This window comes from Gorilla gorilla, chromosome 13 (genome assembly GCF_029281585.2).
Source record: "Gorilla gorilla gorilla isolate KB3781 chromosome 13, NHGRI_mGorGor1-v2.1_pri, whole genome shotgun sequence".
Taxonomy (NCBI): domain Eukaryota; kingdom Metazoa; phylum Chordata; class Mammalia; order Primates; family Hominidae; genus Gorilla; species Gorilla gorilla.
The window spans coordinates 124753756-124777173 of record NC_073237.2 but is presented as its reverse complement, the minus strand read 5'-3'; the positions used below and the strand labels follow the sequence as shown (position 1 = coordinate 124777173).

At 53.3% G+C, this 23418-nt stretch overlaps 1 protein-coding gene and 1 long non-coding RNA gene across 4 annotated transcripts; one reads left to right on the top strand and one right to left on the bottom strand.

Annotated features, from left to right (window-relative positions):
- LOC129524707 (uncharacterized) lies at positions 1-1498 on the top strand. Its single transcript, XR_008668579.2, has 2 exons — positions 1-366; positions 1074-1498. It is a non-coding gene; the product is annotated as an uncharacterized lncRNA (long non-coding RNA).
- URM1 (ubiquitin related modifier 1) lies at positions 1495-22988 on the bottom strand. 3 transcript variants are annotated; one of them, XM_063697056.1, is made up of 6 exons: positions 22631-22772; positions 22132-22284; positions 15437-15507; positions 5628-5709; positions 4213-4261; positions 1495-3856 (listed from the first exon to the last, which is right to left on the bottom strand). In XM_063697056.1, exons 2-6 carry the CDS (start codon positions 22164-22166, stop codon positions 3788-3790), a joined length of 306 nt encoding a protein of 101 aa, XP_063553126.1. In that variant the 5' UTR covers positions 22167-22284; positions 22631-22772; the 3' UTR covers positions 1495-3787. The 3 variants fall into 3 exon arrangements, with proteins under 3 accessions (XP_063553126.1, XP_063553125.1, XP_018889247.3); XM_063697055.1 differs by having other exon boundaries at positions 2781-4261; positions 22631-22988; XM_019033702.3 differs by having other exon boundaries at positions 2781-4261; positions 22132-22988.
- Positions 22989-23418: the final 430 nt, after the last annotated feature.

Below are 23418 nucleotides of genomic sequence, written 5' to 3'. Positions count from 1 at the left end.
GCCTGGCCAGCCCGAGAGACAGCGGAGATTCATTACCCGCCGACACAATGACCATTGATGGCCCCGTGGCGTTATTCAAATCCAGTACCAATTGCAGCCGAGCCCCTTTCTCCGCGCCAGGCCCGTATTGTTGGAGCGGCCCACTAAAAGCCCGCCCCGGCCCCGAGCCGCCAGAGGCGCCCGCTCGGGTTCAGCCTTGCGCCTCGGCAGCCCGCCGGCTCCCAGTCCGGCTCCACGGGCGCTGCAGGTGACCCGGCGGCGCATTCCAGCACTCCCCGCCGCCCGGGCCACCGCCGCCACCGCCACCGCCACCGCAGGCGCCCCGGCCGCGACTCAGCCACAGGAAAGCGGAGAGCGCCCGAGCCGGTGCGTGCGCGGGGCTGGGCGGGGGCGGGGGACCCACGAATCCAGCAGCCCGGACCCCGGGCTCGGAAACGCGACCCGGCCTGGGGCTCCTGCCTTCCGGATTCCCGGAGATCCCAGGCTGGGGGCAGGGAGAGGGGAGTCGGGGTTCCCCAGGCCAGACAGAGGAGATTCCCCCTCGACCTGGGGCGGCGCTGAGACCCAACGCGGGCCACTCTGCGGACTCCGGGCCGCGATCGAAGGAGCCACGCCAGGGGCGATGGGGATCCCCGCACAGGGTCAGGATCCGCGTGCTTGCTAGTCCACCTTACCGCCGGATGGGCAGCCGCTGCTGAGCGCCTGCTAGGTGGTCCGACGCGCAGCTCCGAGCTGTCCTGGACTGGCGCTTTTTAGGAGCGAAGGGGAACCCCGCAGGAGACCAGGGCCCTGAACTCAGGGGCTTCGCCACTGATTGTCCAAACGCAATTCTTGTACGAGTCTGCGGCCAACCGAGAATTGTGGCTGGACATCTGTGGCTGAGCTCCGGGCGCAACAGGGGCGGGGGCCCCAGGGACAGGGCTCAGCGCGGGCGAGACCTCTCGGGGCGGCGGCTGGCTGGCCCCAGCGCGAGGATCGCGGTCCCGGCCCGCGCGCACAGAGACGCCGGTCCCTGCCACCAGCGCCGCCATCCGCATCCTCGTCCTTCTTCCTTCTCCTCTGCGGGTGACCAGTCCCGGCCGGCAGGGTCCTCCAGTCGATCGCGTCGTTTTTCCTCCTTTCAAATTTCGGCCGGAACGAAGCCGGCACGCAGCGGCGGGGCCGAATGTGGTCCGCCCTCAGCCCAAGCCGCATGAAGTCGGGGGTGAAAGAAGAGGCCGGCCGAATGCGCCCGCTAACTCGTTTCGCAGTTGTTCTAACTTATCACCCCAATACTCCCTACCTAAACAAAACAAATCCTCAACCAACCCCTAAATCCCAAACAAACCAACCCCTCCCGCAAGCCCCTCCGGACGGACCGATGGGCTGAGCCTCCTCCAGCCGCTGCCAGGGTCCGACGGGCAAGCGTCGCCAACGATGCGCTCCAGCCCGGCAATCTCCTCGGCTTTGGAAATAGAATTTGGAAAAACGAATCCTTTTCATTAAAGAAAAATCTTCGGAGATAGCGGGGTTTTATTTGTTTATTTCCTCAAAAGCAGGGATCAGGAGTTGCTTGGGAGAGGGGCAGTTGGGAGCTGCTGGGGGCTGAGCCCAGGTCACCTGTCCCCTGACCCCCTTCCAGTCTAGGGCTAAAAATGACCTGAAATCGTCTGGTGCGCCTTGGACATGGCCAATTTCAACCACAGTGCTTGCACCCCCATGTGCCAAGAAACCCGGTTTTCCCAGCACCTCCTCCTGCCCTACTCTTCAGTATTAATTGGGGTGTGCTGGGAGAAGGGATATTCCACATCACGCCTCCCACTCTCTGCAGCCAGGGAAACGGATCCTAGCGCCCAGTTTCCAGGACCTGAAATCTAGTGTGTTCCAATCAGGTGCACTGATGGGGCCGCTCCTGCAGCTCAGGGGGCTGCAGATGGGGAGGGACCTCCAGGTTACAAGAATCGGACAGGCTGACCTTCTAGAAGTGCAGCTGTAGGGAGCTGTTCCAAGTCTCTTGCTCTGTTCCCTAACATGAAGACCCTGACCTCAGGAACTAGTGAAGGTTGGTCACACAGCCTTTCTGGACAGCACTCAGACCCCAACACTGGCCTTAATTTGCACCCAGACCAGCTCTTCCCCATAGTCCCAACACGGCTGCTCCCACTCCACACAAGCCCAGAGGGCCTCTACCTGCAGTAGTCCTGGAGAAAAGCCCACAAGCCAGCAGGTCATCTACCCCCAAAAGAACGATGTGCACACCCTGTCCCCCAACACTGCTGGGACAACCTTTTGCCACTTTCATCTCCACAGGGTGAGAGAAATTCCACCTTAAATTATTGACATAGAATGAAAAGCAACATTTTGGGTGGGATGATGCTTTTGGTGGGATGTTAGCATCCTAATTCTTCTTGGGGGTCTCCCTCCAGCAAACAAAGCTCTTTTCTCTAGGTCATGGAAAGGAAAGACGACAGAAAGGGGGCTCAGCAGTCTTATCTATGCTACCCTCATTTTGGGTTCTGAGGCTGCTGGCTGCAGCTGGTGGGACAAAGCCTTGGACAGACGGGTGGGGATGCGTCCCGGGACACAGACTGGTCAGCACAGACTGGCTCTGCCACTCCCTTCTCCAGATGGCTCTATTAGACTACCCCCTCTCAGATTGTCTGAGGGTTCACCCCCACCCCTCTTTTGGGTGAAGGGTAGCTCTGAGGCCCTAGGCTGAGGATGGAGAGGTTGTATCACAGACCACGGCTGGGGGGATATGAGGTGCCACCTGTTTCCAAGGATGAAGCTCCAAGCAAGGCTAGTAAACAACCTAGTCTTTTATTTGCCCAAGGCCGGCTGTTGCAAGCACTGAGGCCCCAAGACTTCCAGAAGGGAAGGGGAGGAGGGGCAAAGCACTCTGCCTACCAGGTGCTGCCTGCCCCATCCTGCTTCCTGCAGGAGGTGGGTAGGGAGAGAAAATGGACATTTGCGCCACCAAGTATCTCCCCAGTTTCCAGCCACTATAAATATTCAGTTGTAGAGAAGGAAACTGAGGCACACGCATCCCCCCAGGCTTCTACTTGCTAGTCCAAGGTTTAACTTACTCCCTCCCCTCATCTCTACCCCCAGCAGAATGAGCTGTAAGCAGCCTGGGGAGGGTCTCAGGAGCCCATCTGGTGGCCTGTGGAGGGGGGCAGGCCAGCCAGGGTCAAGGGCTAGGGGTGGGGGGAGCAGAAGGAGGGGTGTGGCTGGAGGAGCAGCTGCTGGCGGTGGGGGGAGTCGGCACTCAATAGGGGACCCCAGCTGGGGTTCCATACTGATAGCAGTGGGGGACAGGCAGAGCCCTCAGCTGTCCAGACAGGGAAATTGAGGCTGAGAAGCCTCCAGTCTTTGGGTAGGGAGGGGCCTTCCTTCAGCTACTCAGGTCCATTCATCTTCCCCATGAAGACACTGGCTCTGGGGCTGGAGCACCTTGTCAGCGGCCACTCCATGTTTAGACTGAGGTACAAGGAGTGGAAGGCAGCCAGGTCACCTGGCCACAGAGCCTCCTCCAACTCTTGACAAACTGGAGGGGAACCCTCCCCCACCACAGCTGCTGGAAAAGGGAGTGCTGGGCTCTGGCGCCTGTCTGCCTTCCGCTGCTCACGTGCTTGAGAAAGGCTCATTTTTAGCACCTGGCCTCTTTTCCCTGCCTGGAGGGAGCTTAGGGGACAGAGCAGGGAAGAAGGCAGGCAAGGGGGACAGGGAGACCTGGAAGCAGGGCCCAGGGGGATGTCTGATTGCTTCGTTCTCCCCTCTAAGGGTGCCCAGGCCCAGAGAAGGGCCCTCAGCCGCCGTGCAGAGTGGAGATGAAGAGGACGCTGTCCTGGTCCTGAAGCTGGTAGTCCAGCTCACCCTGGTGCGGGAGAGAGTGGAGCGGGAGACCCTCAGGGCCACCTTCCCAGGTCCACCCCAGGAGTTGGGAGAACAGGGGCTGAGGACTGGCTGCTCTGGAAGAGACAGACTCTACCAGAAAAATGGGTATCCTATACCTCAACCTGCAAATCTTCAGGATGGAGGAGTACTCCCATGTCCCCAGCTACCCATCCCTTCCTCACCTGGAGTGGGAGACTCCAGCAGCCTCAGTGTGGGGCTGGAGTGGGGCGGAGGATTACCCAGCCACTCTATATGTGCCTGAGGAGAGGCCCAACGCTTTCCCACTGAAGCAGCAAGGGCAGGGGCTGGGGGAGGGATGTCCCCCAAGGTACTGACCAGTAGCTCCCAGTCGGCATCGTTAATCAGCACCAGAATTCCTGGCCGCCTGTGGGAAAGATGGTGGTGAGTAGCAAGGAGTGAGAGGCAGGAGGCAGTAGCACAGAGGAAGAGAGGCTGAGAGCTTTGGGCTGCAGGAGAGTGTGCTGAGGAGCCTTCCTCCTGGGGTCTGGCTAAAGATATCCCAGGAAGGGGAGGCTGGTCTGAGTGTGAAGGAAACCAGGTCAGACAGTCATGCATGGTCTCTGTAGCCAGATGGAAAATGGGTGCAAATGCCAGCCAGCACCACCACCCAGACCATGGGCAGGTCATTTTGTTTCTGATGTCAGGTTCCTCATCTGAAAATGGGATAAGTGATACTGTCTAACCCAAAAGTCCTATACGAAAATGAAATGAGCTGATATGTGTGGAGTGCTTGCCACACTGTCATGGTAACCATTAGTAGGACTTTTCCAGGGGTCTAATCTTATTCTCGTTAGCCCTGGAAAAGAACTTCGGCTTTTTTTTAGGCCTCTGCATGCCCATCCTGGAGAGAAGGCTGTTTTGCCTCTTCCGAATCAGTTGCCATGCCACATGGCAATGCTCACGTGCAGTCCTGCCTGGCATAAGGCAGGGTGGGTCAACATTTGGTCAGGCAGCTTAGCCTGGCTCCCACTGGTAATGGCCCAAGGAGCACTGCTGGCCTTAGAGGTGGCCTCCAGGACCACTGGACCATGACCTGAAGGAGGGCTGATCCCCTAGGCCTGATCCCTTAGGACCCGACAGTGACCTGTGCTTCGAGGCAAATAAGCGAGCCTCACAACTGCACCGGCCACCTTTCACATGGGGGACTGGCCTTGTTTTAGAAGTAACTTCGTGGCAACTGGAACCTGGTCCTTTCCAAGGAGACTGCACTGGGCTTCTATGGGGTGTCCCTAGTGAGTGTGTGTGCATGTGCATGGGTGTGTGCACGCACAGAGTCAATGACGCCTTGGAATTCTAGACCCGTGCTGCACTGTATGGTAATCTACTAGCTGCATGTAGCTATTTAAATTACAATGAAATAAAACAGAATATTTAGCTCTTCAGTTGTACTAGCTACATTTTTTCCTCAGCACTTTCTGTGTAGAGAGTAACTGAGGCCCAGAGAAGCGAAGTAAGTCGCCTAAGGTCCCACAGCAAGTCTGTGGCAACCAGAGGGCAGAATCCAAGTTTTCTGAGAAATTCACCAGGCTCCTTTCATCTGGGATTTAAAAAATCCTCAAGAGTTTGGTTTAGTAACAAGAAAACTGAAAATAGATCTCAGAGCTGGAAGAGTCAGGGAGGAGGAAGGGGAGAACCGGATTCAGAGAAGGCCAGGACTGAACCCGAGGGTGGGGGCTCAAATATCCGTCCCTCCCTCCGCCTGCTTCAGGGAAGGGAGGAGTGGGACTCACACGCTGTCTCCCTGGATGAACAACTCTGGCCGCTCTTTTAGCAAATTCTTCTTGATCCAGATGAGCAGGTTCCGGATGTCCCCTGGAAAGGAATGCACAGAACAAACTCTTGTCAAACCCAAATGGCACCTGCCCCCCCCCAGAGCCTTGCCTGGCCCACAAGGAAATACACACGGGGTTTAGAGGGCTTCTTTTAGACCAGGCTGTGATGGCCCATGAACTTGTAGATTCCAAAGGTGAGGAAACAGGTTAGGACAGGCCAGTGACTTGCCAGGTGGATCTTCAGAGAAAGCTGCACCTGGCACTGCTGAAGTCCTGGAGAAGAGGCAATGGGATTTACCTATAGTGGGGGGATTCAAGGCAGACGGCGGGAGGACTGTCGCATCCAAAGGGTTAGGAGACAGGCCCCTACCCACAAGTCCTGGAAGCCAGTCTCCAACTGCCATGGCTGGACTTCTGAGAGGACCCTGAAGAGCCCCCTCCACCTTTATCTCTCCAGCCAGTCACAGATGGGGAGGATTCGGCTTTGCTCTTGGAGGGGTCTGCATATATTTCCCTTTGTGAGGGGAAAAAAACAATTGCTGAGCTGATAACATCAGTTAATTTCCTCTGGCAGAGGGAGAGAAGGATCATTCTCCAGCTAGGGATGCTGACAAATCCCTGCTCCACTCCCCTGCCACCACCCTGTGTTTCCAGAGCCCTCCGTGCCAGCGGTGGCCAGAGGTTCGGGTGACAGGGCCTCTCCAGCTCAGCTAACACTGAGATCTGCCTCCTTGTGGTTCTGGGGGAGCCACCAGTCTCCCTGTATGTCATGTGGAGGCTCAGAGCCACCTGTCTCCAGGGTCACCTGTCCTTTCCTAGGGGCAGCAGTATCGGGCCACAGCACACAGAAATGTGGCTCTATAAACACCTCAAAGCCTATGGTCCTCAACTGTCCGCCCCCGAAACAGGGCCATTCTCCTGAGGCTGAGGAGTTCCTTCTCATTCCCTTAGACGACTTGAGGATAAAGGTCCCAGGGAGACAACTCGCCTCTGGGAAGCCAGCAGACAGGTTGGGGTTAACCACCCTCATCCCGAGTCAGCGTCCAGAGGGGTCTGCTGTCCTGGACTAATGCCTGAGACAAAGCTCAGGGCTAAGCTGGAGAAGTCCCAGGTGAGGCCTTGGTTTTCCTGCCTGGAGTCCAGAGTGTACGCAAGGGAAAGGCGGCTAGGACTCAGGGAGACTTTGCTCTGCCCTGTCTGGGCCCGCAGTGTGGCACGCACACATGGCCCCAGCCTTGGGCAGGGAGTTAAGGCACGCTGGCTGGCATGCGTGCCCCCTCGCTCTGACAGGCCTGCAGCCTGGATGGTCCACTTTGCTTGGTGCCAACTTGCCTGGATCGTACGCCAGCAAAGCACAGGGCCACGGGCAAAGTGTCCATGGACTGAGACTGCTGCCTTTCCATTTTAATGTCTCCTTTTAAACAAAGCAGATCAGAGTCTTCACGGTCCCTGGAGCAGGCATGGGATGGGGAAAATGCTGCCTCCAACTAGCTGCAGCTCACTTGGACTCCTGGCTGGGTTCCTCTCTGAGGTCTGGGTTTCAGAGGTTTCCCCTTGGCTCTGAATCCCCTTGGCCTCCATCTTGGCACTGTCTGGTGGGCCGCCAACCCATACATCTTGTGGCTGCTCGATAGAGCCACCGGGGTCTGACACATCCATCAGCCAGCCCTGGCGGGCGGGGGTGTGCCTGTGTGTGTGGAGGCGGCGAGAAGATCTGGGCAGTGCCTGGCCTGCATGGAACCAGGACTCAATTAGGGGACAGCCCTGACTCCCTCCAAAGGGAAGGTGCTTCTGCTCCACTCTGGATAGGCCTGGGGGTGGGGGAAGGGCTAGTGGTCATGGTGGGGTCATCCAAACGATGGCACCAGCATGGAGTCCCAGAGGGACGAGCTGGGGGATGAGTCTGCCGCCTAGTGCGGGCTCATTTATCATGATGCTCCTATTTGCTGAGGTCACTCCCTCCCTCTTCTGCCCGCCCCCCACCCAGGCCTGCCCACATTTTTGATAGCCTGTTACCATGGCGAGGCTACCGCATCGCCACCCGTATTGTTCCCCCATGCCTGGATTTGGGGGTGGGGAGAAGGGGAACTCATGGCTCCCTTCGCAGGATGCAAGGGCCACTCGGCCTGGCCTGAAACACACCCCCAGGGACATCTTGCTAGGCTTGCTGAGGCACAGACAATATGCAAATAGCCTCCAAGCCAGATGGTCGGCTTCCAAAGGCGCCCAGGGGAGGAGGAAGGGTTAAGCAGAGTCAGGGGCTGGTGGCTTGGGGATGGATGGCTCTGTGATAGATGGGGGCTGGAGACTCTCACTTTCACCTTCCCACTCTGTGTCCTCTTGTCTTCCCTCTCCTACTAGGGGCGGTCTCCCTCCTGGGATCCCGTGTGATCACGCAGGAGAAAAATATTTATTGAGCAGCTACTATGTGCAAGGTGCTAGGGAGATGGTAGTGGGCAAGAGCGACACAGAGCTACCTGCCCTCAGGGAGCTAGAGGTCAGCAGGGGAGACAGACCATACTTAATTAGTTGTGACAAATGCTATCTCCTTCATCTGGGATCAGGAGAGGCCTGACTGAGGGTGTTAAACAGTGAAGCTCGGGTCTGAAGGATGAGTGGGGTGGGGAGCATTCTGGACAGAAGGATAACACATGGGAAGGCTGGGGCAGGATGGAATGGGCAGGTTCAAGGTAGCAGAACAGAGAAGGTAAGAAGCTCAGCAGGAGATGGGGCCAGGCCTTGAGAACGGGCCTGCTCCCGTAGGGGCCTCTCCCTCCCAGTGAACCTCAGCGGTATCTCCCAGGTATGTGATTCCTGGGAACCAGGCCCCACTGCCCAGGCCTGTGCTTCCACGTGTCTCTGACTCAACACTTGAATCACGATCCAGCTCAAATGTATGGCACTACCATTACCATCACTTGAGTGGACAACTGGGGAGGTAGGGAGGGAAGGAGGGAGGAAGAAAGAGACTAAGAGCATGGACCCTGGAGTCAGACAGGCCTGGTTTTGAGCTGGACTCCATCACTTCCTAGTTCTATTACCTTAGGTAATAGGAAGCCTCGGCTTCCTTTTTTTGTAAAATGGGGATGTTAACATTGTCTCATAGGGTCATTGTAGGGGATCAAATAAGACGATATATACAAAGCTCTCAGCACTGTGCCCTGCATATCAATGCTGTAATTACTCCAGGATCCAGAGGAAGAACCTATACCCCTCGCGCTCTCTGGGTTTCTGCACGCTCTGCCCAGTGGCCTGGCACCTCAGCTTTAGAGGGCAAGGTAGAGCCAACCATTAATCAGATAGTGCTGGGACCGGCTGGGGTTTTCTGTGGCATCCCGTATCTTCCCATCAGAAGCTGGAAAGGGAATGAGGGGACTGCAAGAGTAGTGAGGGGTCCTAGATACTGACCTTCCTTCTGTGTTAGATGTTTGAACCCACAAGATGTTGGGGTTGGCCAGTGCTCCCAGTACAACCCAGGTGGTAGGAATGACACTCTGAGGCTGTAGGTGCTGGCGGCCAGGCTGCCCCCGGGCACACAGCACCAGAGGAGGGAGATGGGCACTTAATACAAGGTTTCCAGTGCAGGATGCCTTGGCACCTGGCCTGTCCATCGGGGGCAGAGCAGGCAATGAGAGCTGCTGCTCTATGCTGGAGTGGTTGAGTTCTGAGTCTACAGCCAGAGGACCTGGGCTGTGTGCTCGATGGCCTTAGCTAGGAAGTCACTTCATCTTGCTGTCTCAGTGTCATCCTCTGACAAGCAGGGATAATAATCCAAACACCAAGAGCTGCTGAGGATTACGTAAGGCACAATGCCCAAGGCAGGCCTGGCAGTGTCACACACACAGGACACGCTCAACAGATGGCTGCTCTGAGCTGTAAGCCCACAGTGACTTCAGATTCCTCATCCTCTGGGCTCCAGTACCTTCTAAAGGCTGCTGCCAAAGGGAGGATACCCACTGTGGAGAGGACCGACGCAAGCTCCACCAGAATCCCTCGCCCTGGTGGACTTGTCCTATTCTGGGGGACACTGACTGCCCACTGTGGGAGGGCCCCAAAGGGTGTCAGCCTCAGCCTCGTGGGACTGAAACGGAACAACCTCAAAGTCGTATCTGATATTGACTAGCAGGCGTAACAGACCCTCATCCAGCCTCTCTTTGAACACCTCCAGGGACAGGAGGTCAGCTCCTCTGTGGAGCGGCTCTGATTGTTAAGAGCTCTTTTCTCCCAAGCAGAAATCTGTCTTCCTGTCATTCCCACCCACTGGGCCTGAATGGTCCACGGGGACCACGCCAACAAATGCACCCCCTCTTCCCCAGGATGGCCCTTCAGATTTGGAAGAAAGGATCCCCTAAGTCTTCTCTTCCACAGGTTAAACTGCCTCTGTCCCCACCAAGTCCACCAGGCTCCAAGACGGCTCTTCGGGGAGCCCACCCCAGGCCTCAGTTGACAAGGGAAAAGAAAGAGCTGGCAAGGGGGGAGTAACAGAGGAGAGGGGGTGGAGGGAACATCAGAGGGGCCATTTACAAGTGAATGGGGGTAAGAATGGAGCAGTTTGTGGGCTAAACTGGCCTCAGAAGGAGGTTTACAGATGTGCGAGGGGACCTCCTCATTGTTTAATTAAGCAGAAAGTGGATCTTTTCAAAAGCAATTTTGCACAGGGACTGGGAGGGGTGTGGGGAGGAGGGAGGTGGAGAGGGGATCAGCAAACAGGCCCTGAGAGCAGAGAAAGGAACAGCTGGCCCCAGAGAGGCTGTGAAATGCATGCTAAGCAGTTTAAAGCGCCCAGGAGCTCCTGCAGCTCCTGCCCTCCCTCACCAGCCACCCTTTAACACAAGTGGAGCAGGCGGAGGGGGCACAATGGCAGGACAGGGGAAGACAGGCAGGGAAAGGTGAGGTGGCCATGTCTACACTTGGGGCCTGGGCAGGGGGCCTTGGGTCAAAGGGATGCTTGAATCACAGAGGCCAACTCCCAGCAGCCGCAATACCCTAAGCTGGGGGGTGCCTGCATGGCCGTTTCAGCGAGATGGCTGTTAAGACATCCCTCCTCTCACACAACTTCTTACTGGGTCAGCACACTCTGCTTCACCGAATTGTATATACTTGGATCTTGAAGAAACTTTTCTTATAGACGTCAAAGAGACAACCAGCTCAATAACATACAAAGCGAGCCCAACCTCCCATCTTACAGATGGGGAAGAAAGAGGCTGGCAGGAATAAGTGATGTGCAACTGCACGTGCCAGCCTTCCTCTCCCGCAGTCTCACTCTCTCAGGTCTTGCTCATCATTTCTCCCAAATTGGCTGGGTTGGAAGCTCTCCCCTGGCCTAGGAGCCACGAGTTCCCTCATTTGTGAGGCTTGTCACATTCTGAAATCTTACGGCTGCTATTATTTCTGCTGGAACCTCCAAGACTCGCTTGGCCAAGTGGCAGCCCCTAGGCTGGGAAGTCTGCCAGATGACATATCTGGGCATGGACTTGGGGGAAGGGTAAGACTCTCCTAGCAGCACCAGGCCCCTGACCCCCAGCTGGGCTCACATGTGCCAGGGTGAGGCCTGGCAGCTGCTAACCAGCTCTGTTGGTGACCTAGGTCACCAACCTAGGTTACCATGGGTCTGCTGTGTGACCCATGCCTCCGGGCACAACAGGAACCAGGTGTAGGGATTCACAGCAAAGGAGCCAAAGACTAAGTGGGCCATTGTGCCTTCCCTCCCACTCCCCTCCTTTCTTCCCAGAGTGGGGATAGGCCCCTGCCTGTTCCCTGAACAGTGGCTGGAAGATGAAGGATAAAAAAATCTGAGTCCCAGCCCAGCCTCCCTACTTGGGTAACTCTGGGCAGGCCTCAGGTCCCTCCCTCCTTCTCTTTCTCTTTTAGGGGTCTCTTATCTCTTGGGGTCATCTGAAAGTTGAAATAAGTAGTTGTTGAACTCATGAATAAATAAATGAAGGAAAGCGTAAACACTGGAAAATGTAAGATGTTAGAGTAATTCAGGGAGCCTCTCGGGATAGACGGTGATGGGTTAGTGGCAAAGCGCCAGGACTCTGAAATTCAGTGGCCTGAAAGCTAGTTCTGAATCCCAACCCTGCTATTTAAATAACTCTATGACTTGGGGTGAGACCCCTGACTTCTCTAAATTTTGGTTTCTACCTTTTATTTGTTTTGTTTTTTGTTTTTGAGACGGAGTCTCGCTCTGCGCCCAGGCTGGAGTGCAGCGGCACGATCTCGGCTCACTATACAACCTCCACCTCCAGGGTTCAAGCGATTCTCCTGCCTCAACCTGGGATTACAGGTGCCCACCACCATGCCCAGCTATTTTTGTATTTTTAGTAGAGACAGGGTTTCACCATGTTGGCCTGGCTGGTCTCTAACTCCAGACCTCAGGTGATCCACCTACCTTGGCCTCCCAAAGTGCTGGGATTACAGGAGTGAGCCACTGCACCTGGCCTTGGTATGTTACCTCCTTAAAGAGACCTCTGCTGACCACCTATTAGTCCTATTCAAGTACCCTTTTGTTCTCCTCATGCCAGTTACTAAAAGTTGTAATGACGCAGTTATACATTCATTTGTTTACTTGTTTATTCCCTGGCTCCACTCCCATTACACTGCTAACTCTACTAGGGCAAGGACCACATCTATTTTGCTCACTAATGAATATCCAGTAACTTAGTACAGTGATGGCACAAAGAGGGCACTCGAAATAGATTTGCCGACTACATGAAAGAATAAAGTACTTTGGGGCCGGGCACGGTGGCTCACGCCTGTAATCCCAGCACTTTGGGAGGCCGAGGCGGGCGGATCACCAGGTCAGGAGATCGAGACCATCCTGGCTAACATGGTGAAACCCCGTCTCTTCTAAAAATACAGAAAATTAGCCGGGCGTGGTGGCAGGCGCCTGTAGTCCCAGCTACTTGGGAGGCTGAGGCAGGAGAATGGCGTGAACCCGGGAGGCGGAGCTTGCAGTCAGCCAGGATCGCGCCACTGCACTCCAGCCTGGGCAACAGAGCGAGACTACGTCTCAAAAACAAAAACAAAAAAAACACAACAAAACAAACAAAAAAAAAACATACAAAAATTAGCCAGGTGTTGTGGTGCCTGCCTGTAATCCCAGCTACTTGGGAGGCTGAGGTGGGAGAATTGCTTGAACCCAGGAGGTGGGGGTTGCAGCGCGCTGAGACTGCACCACGGCACTTCAGCCTGGGAGACAGAGCGAGACTCCATCTCAAAAAAAAAAAAAAAAAGAAAGAAAAAAAGAAAATTTGTGGGTTTTCATGTCAGACAAACTCCACAGGAAATAAATAATAACTTGTGATATTTTAATAAACTTCCAGGCAAGGTCTTTGAGACTGAATCTTTGAGAAGCTTCTTCTGAGAGCACCGTGTGCCCTCCCAAGGCTGCATGGCCATCTGTCAAACTAAGAAACAGTCACCTTTAGCAACCCATGTCTTCCTCGACCAGGGACACACAATCCTGACACTAAACCCCAGCCACATATCCCCTCCCAGCTCAATGTGGGCAGTGACCTGCTCCTCAGTAAGTGTCCCCCCCCAGCCTCCACGTGTGGCAGACAGACCCCACCCTGTGCCACTGCTCTCCAACCTGAGGGAGGGACAGAGAGGTCCGGCAGCCAGTGAATCTGAGCAACAATAATTGATTCCTGGCAGATGTGTGTCCAGTTCCAGAAGAATCCTGCCAAATCTCACTTGACCATTTTCTTTTTTTCTCCCCATACATATTCTGCTTATGTATTTTTTTTTTTTTCTTTTGAGACAGGGTCTCACTCTGGCACCCAGGCTGAAGAACAGTGGTGTGATCATAGCTCACTGTAGTCTCGATTTCCTGGGCTCAAGCAATCCTTCAGCATCAGCTTCTAAAACAGCTAGGAACACAGGTGCATGCCACTATGCCTGGCTAATTTTTTATTTTTTTGTAAAGACCAGGTTTTGCCATGTTACCCAGGCTGGTCTCAAACTCCTGGGCTCAGGTAATCCTCCTACCTCAGCCTCCCAAAGTGTTAGGATTACAGGCATGAGCCACTGTGCCTGGCTTATTTTATTTTATTTTATTTTATTTTATTTTGCGATGGAGTCTCGCTCTGTTGCCCAGGCTGGAGTGCAGTGGCATGATTCGGCTCACTGCAACCTCCGCCCCTTTAGGTTTAGGCAATTCTCCTGCCTCAGCCTCCAGAGTAGCTGGGATTACAGGCACATGCCACCACGCCCAGCTAATTTTTTTGTATTTTTAGTAGAGACGGGGTTTCACCATCTTGGCCAGGCTAGTGTTGAACTCCTGACCTCGTGCTCCACCTGCCTTGGCCTCCCAAAGTGCTGGGATTACAGGTGTGAGCCACTGTGCCCAGCCAACACCTGGCCTATTTTCTTATTTCTTTTTCTTTTTTCGAGACGGAGTCTTGCTCTTGTTGCCCAGGCTGGAATGCAGTGGTGCGATCTTGGTTCACTGCAACCTCTGCCTCTCAGGTTCAAGCAATTCTCCTGCTTCAGCCTCCCAAGTAGCTGGGATTACAGATGCCTGCCACTGCGCCAGCTAATTTTTGTACTGTTAGTAGAGACGGGGTTTCATCATGTCGATCAGGATGGTCAGGAACTCCTGACCTCGTGATCTGCCCGCCTCAGCCTCCCAAAGTGCTGGGATTAAAGGTGTGAGCCACCACGCCCGGCCTGACTTGACCACTTTCTACCGCCCACCTCCAGGAACCTCATTTCCTGTCTCTTAATACAACTGATGCCCTCTTCTCCCCAGAAGTATCTCAGTCATAGGTGGAGACTGGAATCCCATCCCTGAGCCCTTGCTAGAATCCACTGCTAAGGTTACAAAAGATCTGAACACCTGCCATATCCAGTCCCCAGCCCCTAGGCTATCCTGACAGTTACCCAGCCAAAGATCTGCAAGTTCATTCTTTTTTTTTTTTTTTTTTTTTTTGTGACAGAATCTTGCTCTGCCACCCAGGCTGGAGTGCAGTGGCACGATCTCGGCTCACTGAAACCTCTGCCTCCCAGATTTAAGCAATTCTCCTGCCCCAGCCTCCTGAGTAGCTGGGATTACAAGCGCGCACCGCTATGCGTGACTAATTTCTTGTATTTCTAGTAGAGAGGGGATTTCGCCATGTTGGTCTAGAGCTCCTGGTCTCAAGTGATCCGTCCGCCTCGGCCCCCCAAAGTGCTGGGATCACAGGTGTGAGCCTCCACACCCCACCCGGCCTGGGACTGGCTTTTGTTCATGTCTGTCTCCACAGTGATCAGCACATGGTCTGCTACACAGAAGGTGCTCAGTGTATATTTATTCAAGAAAGATTAACAAGTATTTTTTTTTTTTTTTGAGATGGAGTCTTGCTTTGTTGCCCAGGCTAGAGTACAGTGGCATGATCTCGGCTCACTGCAACCTCCGCCTCCCGGGTTCCGGTTCAAGCAATTCTCCTGCCTCAGCCTCCTGAGTAGCTGGGATTACATGCACGCACCACCATGCCCAGCTAATTTTTGTATTTTTAATAGAGACGGGATTTCACCATGTTGGCCAGGCTGGTCTCGAACTCCTGACCTTGTGATCCGCCCACCTTGGCCTCCCAAAGTGCTGGGATTACAGGCGTGAACCACCCGGCCCGGCCGTGTAGACTCTTGTTTTTATTCCTCTGCCTGCTAGAGAGGCAGCTTAGCACACGGGTGCAGAACACAGGCCTGAATGGGGCTGAGTGTTCCCCATGGACCAACTCCTGTTCAATGGCCCCAAGAGAGGGGTTCAGAAAGCCAATACTCACAGGGTTCCTCCTGTCCAGGCAAAGTGACTCGATGTTTCTTAATACCGTCAAACAGGAGCTCCGCACCACCTCTGCAAAGGAGGACCAGAGAAAAAGACAGCCAGGTGAGCTCCTGCAAATAGGAAGAGGTAGCGGAAACAGAAAACTGAGGATAGGGCTGGTAATGAAGGCGGAGAGAAGCAGAGACTAAGGTGCAGAAACACCTTGGGTGCAGTGACTAATTCTTTTTCTCCCCGTTTCTTTCTTAGAGACAGGTTCTTACTCTGTCGCCTATGCTGGAATGCAGCAGTGCAATCATAGCTCGCCGTAACCTTGAACTCCTGGGTTCAAGAGACCTTCCTGTTCAACCTCCCAAGTAGCTAGGACTACAGGTGCATGCCACCATATCAGGCTACTTTTTATATTAATATTTATATTTATATTTAATTTTATTTTACTCTGTTTAGTCTCACTCTGTTGCCCAGGCTGCAGTGCAGTGGTGTGATCTCAGCTCACAGCAACCTCCGCCTCCCAGGTTCAAGCGATTCTCGTGCCTCAGCCTCCCGAGTAGCTGGGACTACAGACATGAGCCACCACATCTGGCTAAGTTTTGTATTTTTAGACAGAGGGCTTCACCATGTTGGCCAGGCTAGTCTCAAACTCTTGACCTCAGGTGATCCGCCCACCTTGGCCTCTCAAAGTGCTGGAATTACAGTCATGAGCCACCGCGCCTGGCCCATATCAGGTTAATCTTTAAATTTTTTGTAGAGATGGAGTCTTGTTATGTTACCCAGGCTGATCTCAAACTCCTGGCCTAAAGCAATCCTCCCACTTCAGCCTCCCAAAGCACTGGGATTACAGGCACAAGCCACTCTGCCCAGACCCAGTGACCAATTCCTAAATATGACTTCTAATGTGGCAAAGTAGGATATAATTTTTACTAATAATCAAGTACCGGCTAGGTGTGGTGGCTCACACCTGGAATCCTAGCACTGTGGGAGGCCAAGGCGAGATGACTGCTTGAGGCCAGGAGTTTGAGATGAGCCTCAGTGAAATAGAGCCTTGGTGACATAGCAAGACCCTGTCTCTATGTAATTATTATTATTATTAGGCACCCGGGAAATTATTATTTATTCATTTTTGAGACAAGGTCTTGCTTTGTCACCCAGCATGGAGTTCAGTGGCACAATCACAGCTCACTGCAGGCTTGACCTCCTAGGCTTAAGCAATCCTCCCACATCAGACCCCCAAGCAGCTGGGACTACAGGTGCATGGCATCACACTCAGCTAATTTTGTACTTTTTGTAGAGATGGGATTTCGCCATGTTGCTCAGGCTGGTCTCGAACTCTTGAGCTCAAGTAATCTCCCTGCCTTGGCCTCCCAAAGTGCTGAAATCAGAAGCATGAGCCACTGTGCCTGGCCTATTTTTATTTTATTATTTTATTTTACTTTTTTAAAAAATTTATTTATTGAGACAGAGTCTCGCTCTGTCGCCCAGGCTAGAGTGCAGTAGTGCGATCTTGGCTCACTGCAACCTTCGCCTCCTGGGTTTAGGCAATCCTCTGCCTCAGCTTCCAGAGTAGCTGAGATTACAGGCACATGCCACCACACCTGGCTAATTTTTGTATTTTTTTTTAATAGAGACAGGGTTTCACCATTGTGGCCAGGCTGGTCTTGAACTCCTGACCTCATGATCCACCTGCCTCAGCCTCCCAAAGTGTTGGGATTACAGGCGTGAGCCACCGTGCCTGGCCTACTTATTTATTTTTTGAGACAAGGTCTCACTCTGTCACCCAGGCTGGAGTGCAGTAGCGTGATCTCAGCTTGATACAACCTTAACCTCCTGGGTTCAAGCAAACCTCCCACATCAGCCCCCAGGTAGCTGGGACCACAGGCACGTGTCACCACACCTGCCTAATTTTATTTTTATTTTTTGTAGAGACAGGGTCTCCCTATGTCGTCCAGGCTGGTCTTGACCTCCTGGGCTCAAGCAATCCTCCCAAAGTGCTGGGATTAGAGTTGTGAGTCATCATGCCTGGCTCTGTCTCTAATTATTTAAAAAGAAAAAAAAAAAAATCAAGTACCCAAATTTGCCGACTCTTGTTTTTACTCCTCTGCCTTCTAGAGAGGCAGCTTACCACACAGGTGCAGAACACAGCCTTTGGAGCTGCCGGCCCCAATGTGAAGCCCAGGCTCCACCTCTCCCTATGTTGAGACCTTAGAAGTGTGACTCAATCTTCTTTTTTCTTTGTTATTAAAATACTTTGGGGGCCAGACACAGTGGCTCACACCTGTAACCCTAGCACTTTGGGAGGCTGAGAGGCGAGGGAGGATTGCTTAAGTCCAGGAGTTCAAGAGCAGCCTGGGCAACATGGCAACACCTTGTGTCTACAAAAAGTACAAAAATTAGGTGGGCATGGTGGTGTGCGCCTGTAGTCCCAGCTACTTGGGAGGCTGAGGTGGGAGGATCACCTGAGCCTGGGAGGTTGAGGCTGCAGTTCGCCAAGGTCATGCCACTGTACTGCAGCCTGGGCGACACAGTGAGACCCTATCTCAAAACTAATAATAATTTAAAAATATTTTATAACATAGATGAGGTCTCACTATATTGCCCAGGCTGGTCTTGAACTCCTGGGCTCAAGCAATCCTTCTGCCTCGGCTTCCCAAAGTGCTGGGATTATAGGTGTGGGCCATCATGCCTGGCCTTGACTCAATCTTAAGCTTCAGTCTTTCCATCTGGAAAAATGTTGGGGAGCCACTGTGAGGCACTCTGGAGACCCTGTGCATCTAGAGGTTTCCTCTGGCCAGATGATGGTTTGAGTGCTCCTGCCCATGCCACCTGCTGCTGACCTGGTGGGTACATCACAGTGCTGGAGGCTGAGAGAGTCCATGAGGCCTGGCATCAACTAAGAACAACTGTTCACATCGCCTCACCATTTATAAGATGTTCCTTATCTCATTTCATCCTCAGGGAGTCCCAGGGAAGAAGGGAGGAGGTAGATATTATTAACTCACTTTGATAGAAAAGCAGACTCAAGCCGAGAGGTTAAGCAACCAACTTGTCCAAGGTTAGACAGGCAGGGGCAGAACTATAATTTCAGTCTAACTGATTCCTGCTTAGCACCAGCAGACTGGTCAGAAAAAAACAGGACTTCCCAAAGGTCAGAAAGCCTCTTGAGGGCAGAGTTTGGTTCATTTCTGTGTCCCAGCACCTGGCCAAGGGAAGGCAGGGACTGCAGAGATGATTGGAGCCAAGTCCAGAAGCTGAGGCTTCTGAGATGAGCGCCAGGGCTCTTTCAGCGCCCCATGCTGCTTCTCCCTCTGGGTCTCCCAATTCCCATCTCAGACTTCTTGTGGATCTTAACTGAAAAGGCCTTACCAGACTTTTGAAGGATGAGATGTCTTCCACCCCACCACCCTTTCCCAATTTCAGGGAACAGAGATGTCCTGAGACAGCCCGCTGGGAGGCAAAGGCAAGGCAAGCATTGTCATGGGGAAAACATGGGGCGACTGTCATCCAAACAAGGTCACGCTTTGTTGATGCAGAAATGTGGAGGGGGAGAGGAGGCCCATCTGTGGCCGCGCACAGGGCCATTTCAGCTGCAAGCCTGCACAGAGCCTCCATTTATCCCCTTCCAAGAGCCTCGTTTTCTCCTGGGTGGGGGGTTGGCACATGCAGCAGCTGGGGTGGGGGAGGGTGACAGGCAAGGGGCTCAGGAGTTGGGGGTCAGAGAAGAGGGATGGGAACTGAAGGCACTGGGACTTAGGCAAACAACCAAGACTGGCCAAACCTGGTGGTGCCAGGCTCAGAGGCCGAGGCTGTTTTTCCCTTTACAAGCGGATGAAGGGAGAACCAGTCTCGCTCAGAGAGTGACCTGTCACTGCTGAATTCACTGGCCCTCAAGGGAGGGGTTGGCATTTCTGCTGTCAGCACATCTGGAGTGGGGGAAGGTGCATGCCCAGCCTCAAGAGTGATTCAGGGAGGCAGACAAGGGGCCTGTTCTAGCCCAGGAGAGACCCAAGGCCAGACTCTCTTATGTCTTATAAGATCTGCTATTCAAACTCAACTGACATATCTCCATCTTCCTTCAACCCCCCAATTCTTGGTGGATGTGTTTGTAGATACCAGTGACAGGTATAGATATTCTCAAAACTGCCTTCACCTTTTCTGATGTATCTTCATCTTTTAATCTTCTGTATATACACATACATATACACGTATATATATATTTTGTTTATTTACTTCCTCTCCACCTGCTGGGCTGCAAGCTCTGCCTAAAACAGGGCCTGGCACATGGTAGACACTCAACAAATATCTGCTGAAGGAAAGAAAATGCCCATTTCTCCCAGTTCTTCTCTGACCTCAATGACATTCCCTCCTTTTGCCAATACCTCCCCAACTTGGGAAGGAGGAAGAGGGGTGGGACGGAGAGAACTCCATATCTGGGCCTTTACAACATGGACCACAGGGACACAAAACACAACTATATTACATACTTTGAATCCTGCGTGACCTGAGAAAACGCTCTGCTGAGAACAGTTCAGGGGGAAGACAAAGAGTGGCAGACGTGGTCACTGACAAGAAGGAAGGTGTTAGAGGCCTTCCAGAGGGTCTCTGGAGGAGCTGGTGGGGCCAAGAGGACTACATCTGCTCAGGAGGGAGACCCTTCCAGAACTGGAGTGGGAGTGGGGCCACTAAGGGACAAAAGGGAGAAAATGAAGGGCGTGTTAGCCTTTGCAAATTTGCTCCAGTTCTGGATAAGGGTGAATCATGTCTGCTAAGATACACAGGAAATGAAAGAAAGGTCAGGGCAAAAACGTGCATCAACACAAGGACAAAGAGAGAAGGAACCTGGGTTGAGCATCATGTTGGGCATTCCTGAGAATGCTGCAATTTTCATGGAACGCTGTGCTGTGACAGGAGGTGACAGAAGGCGGGTGGGTGGGTGGGTGGAGGAATGTTGTCCTGCCTTGCCAGGGGTCATTATTGCTCTTGGAGGTAAGGGAGACTGAAGTTAGAGATGATTGGGTCAGAAAAAGGGCAATTGTGCTGGTTTGTAAGCTCTGGAGAGCAATGGCCCCATCTTCCTCACATGACTTCCCCACGGAGCTAGCACAGTACCTAGCAGAGCCATTCTTGATAAACAAAGACCATGTCTGACTCATGAGGATGAAAGGCAAGTTGTCTGCAGATAAATCTTTTTTTTTTTTTTTTTTGGTAGAGATGAAGTCTCTCCATGTTGCCCAGGCTGGTCTCGAATTCTTGGACTCAAGCAGTCCTCCTGCCTCAGCCTCCCAAAGTGCTAGGATTACAGGCATGAGCCTCCATGCCTGGCCCAGACAAATCTTAACACAGCAGTTTGTGGCTTCTCTCTTTCCAGCTCTGCTGAGGTCTGTCAAGGAAGCAGGGATCCTCCTAGAATCCCAGGCTTTGGGGAGTGTAGCTGGGCCAAGGGTCAGTGAGGCAAAACAGTGAGGAGTCCAGACCAATACAGTTCTAATTGGATCCAGGCAGCCAGACAATATCAATTAAAATGCACTTAGTCATGAGACTTACCCCCCTTCTAAGGGGCAGAAATGCTGAACGCTGTAGGGCACGGACAGACTTCTATTTATCTTTGTATCCTCAGTGTCTGGCTTGCTGCCCGGCACATGGTAGGCACTCAATAAATGGCTGGTGAATGAACTACCCAATTAAGGGAAAACATGAAAGAAATGGGAGGCATCCAATGAGAAGAAAGGCACTGGGCAGAGGTTTTCGATTCCCATCCCAGACTTTTCCTGTCACACAGACCTTGGCTTATCTACACACACACAGGCACACACACACACACCTACCTATTCCACACACACACACACACACCCCTACCTATTCCCTCTTTTCCACGTGATACTGTAAAGTACACCACCCATCTTTCACGGCCTGTTTCTTTGCCTTCTCTCTAAGCTCTGCAGTTTCTCTCAGCTTTGAAACCATATGACAAACCTGTTTGTAGGAAGCACAAATAGTGCCTTGGGTAGACTTCCTCCCTGCTCTGTGTTTCTTCAGTAATTGGTGTGTGTCCCAATTTCTGCATTTTTTGTCTTGTGTATACTATACTGTCCCTGTTAGTTCCCTTCAGTGTGATTTCTTATTTGTCCCCGTGTCTCCACCTGACTCCAGTTCTGCAGAAAGCAATCAGCAAGTTTACTAACTGTCCTGAAGGAGGCTCAGGTCTGTTTACCATCCCCAAGTCTTCGGAAAGAAAAAGAAAAAAGTCCCGCCCTGGCCACTACATCCCACGAGAAACAAGACCTTAATAACTGTGTAAAAAGAAACTGCTGCCCAAAGAATGAAATCAGCGGGTGGAGAGTGGTCCTTCTAGGTTCTAGGAGCTCAGATGCCAAACAGATGGGATTGGTCCGAGATAGGAATGGAAAAGAAGATAGAGAGGCTGCCTGCTAACAGTCACGACCTTCGACTCCGGCGGAGCACAGGGCACCGAGTGGTACACAGAGAGCATTTCCCTCCCAATGTGCGCCTCTATTTCCGGACAGACGGCCTCACTGCCAAGAAAGACTGGCCTCTCAGACTCTCCTAGGCGGGTAGCGTAGCTCACAGCGGGCACTGGGACACCCAGTGATTCGGCCGTGTCAGGCCCCACGGCAGAAGGAAAGGAATTCTGGGCCCGACGACTTCAATCCATCCCCACGGCGCCCCAGCTCTGTGACTCACCCGAACTCCACCTCCACTGACAAGGGCGCTGCCATGTTGAGGAAGCCGAGCTCGCAGGAAACTCCCCTCAACTTCCGGCGCGCCCGCAAATTTCCGGGCGTCTCCGGGCGCCGCGGACGGAAGAGGCGGTGCCCAGGGATCCAGCTTCGTCAGCTGTTGGAGGAAGTCATCGAGGGCAGGGGAGGGCAGGGGAGGGGAGGGCAGGGGAGGGCAGGGGAGGGGAGGGGAGGGCAGGGGAGGGGAGGGGAGGGGAGGGCAGGGGAGGGGAGGGGAGGGCAGCGGAGGGAAAGGGGTGGCAGAGGGAATATCACCGGCGCTGTTGGGGCTGTGAATCGGTCTCTTTCCGTCTTTCACCGACTGGGCTTAGAGACCCAGGGTGGGAAGCGCCTTGTACGGGACCACAAGCAGGCGGAGGAGAGCCCCCAGGATTTTTGCGACGTGACCGTGAGCCACGTAAATGCTTATCTTGCATGAGTTAGAATCTCTTCAGTCTACTCACCGCTTGGGCCAGCCCATCTACTCGTCTGGTTGGAATTATAAATGACTCCCAGATCTTTATTTCCGACCCAGAATCTCTCCTGAGCGGGCGACTCGCTATCCAGCCGCCCCCTTTGCTGTCGATTTGGAAGTCACTCGTTCAACATCTGTTCATTGCGCCTCCCTGTGCCAGGCATTTTGATCGGTGCTAGTGGTAAAGGGGATGGGCAAAGTTCCTGCCTTTAGGGCACTCACAGTCTAGCGGGGAGACTAACTGTAATCAAATAAGCATACTAAGACATGTACAACCTCAAACTTAAATAAAGGAACTGAAGTTATAGGAACTCCAAAAAGAAAACTGAGTAGACTGGACTTGCTGAGCTCTAAAACCTGAGTAAACTAGGTGGCTGTGAGGGGAGAGAAACCTCTAGGAGCATTCCAGTGAGGAGGACAAAAGGCCCAGAGGCTCTGGGTGAGAACATGCTGGAACACGGAGAGGAAGGTGGAAGTTAGGGAGCCTGACTTTCATCCATCTAGAGAGGGAGCTGCAAAGGTGCGCAGGGGCCAACCCCTGCCTTGTAAGCAGGTAAACATTTCAGTCTCTAGGAGCAGTGGGAGACTACTGAAGGGTTTTGGGAGACAGTGACATTTTAGAATTGTGTTTTAAAATATAATTTCTGGCTGCAATATGGAGAATGATTTGAGGGGAATAAGGAAAGAGACAACGAGACCACTGGAGCCTGTTGCAAAAGCTCAGGGCAGGCCGGGCGCGGTAGCTCACGCCTGTAATCCCAGCACTTTGGGAGGCCG

Excerpts from the sequence above, each read along its gene's own strand:
- URM1 (XM_019033702.3), bottom strand. The coding sequence starts at position 22,166 with ATGGCAGCGCCCTTGTCAGTGGAGGTGGAGTTCGG. Across the intron at positions 15,508-22,131 it reads TCAGTGGAGGTGGAGTTCGG|AGGTGGTGCGGAGCTCCTGT; the intron begins GTGAGTCACAGA and ends CCTCCTTTGCAG. Across the intron at positions 5,710-15,436 it reads GCCTGGACAGGAGGAACCCT|GGGACATCCGGAACCTGCTC; the intron begins GTGAGTATTGGC and ends ATTCCTTTCCAG.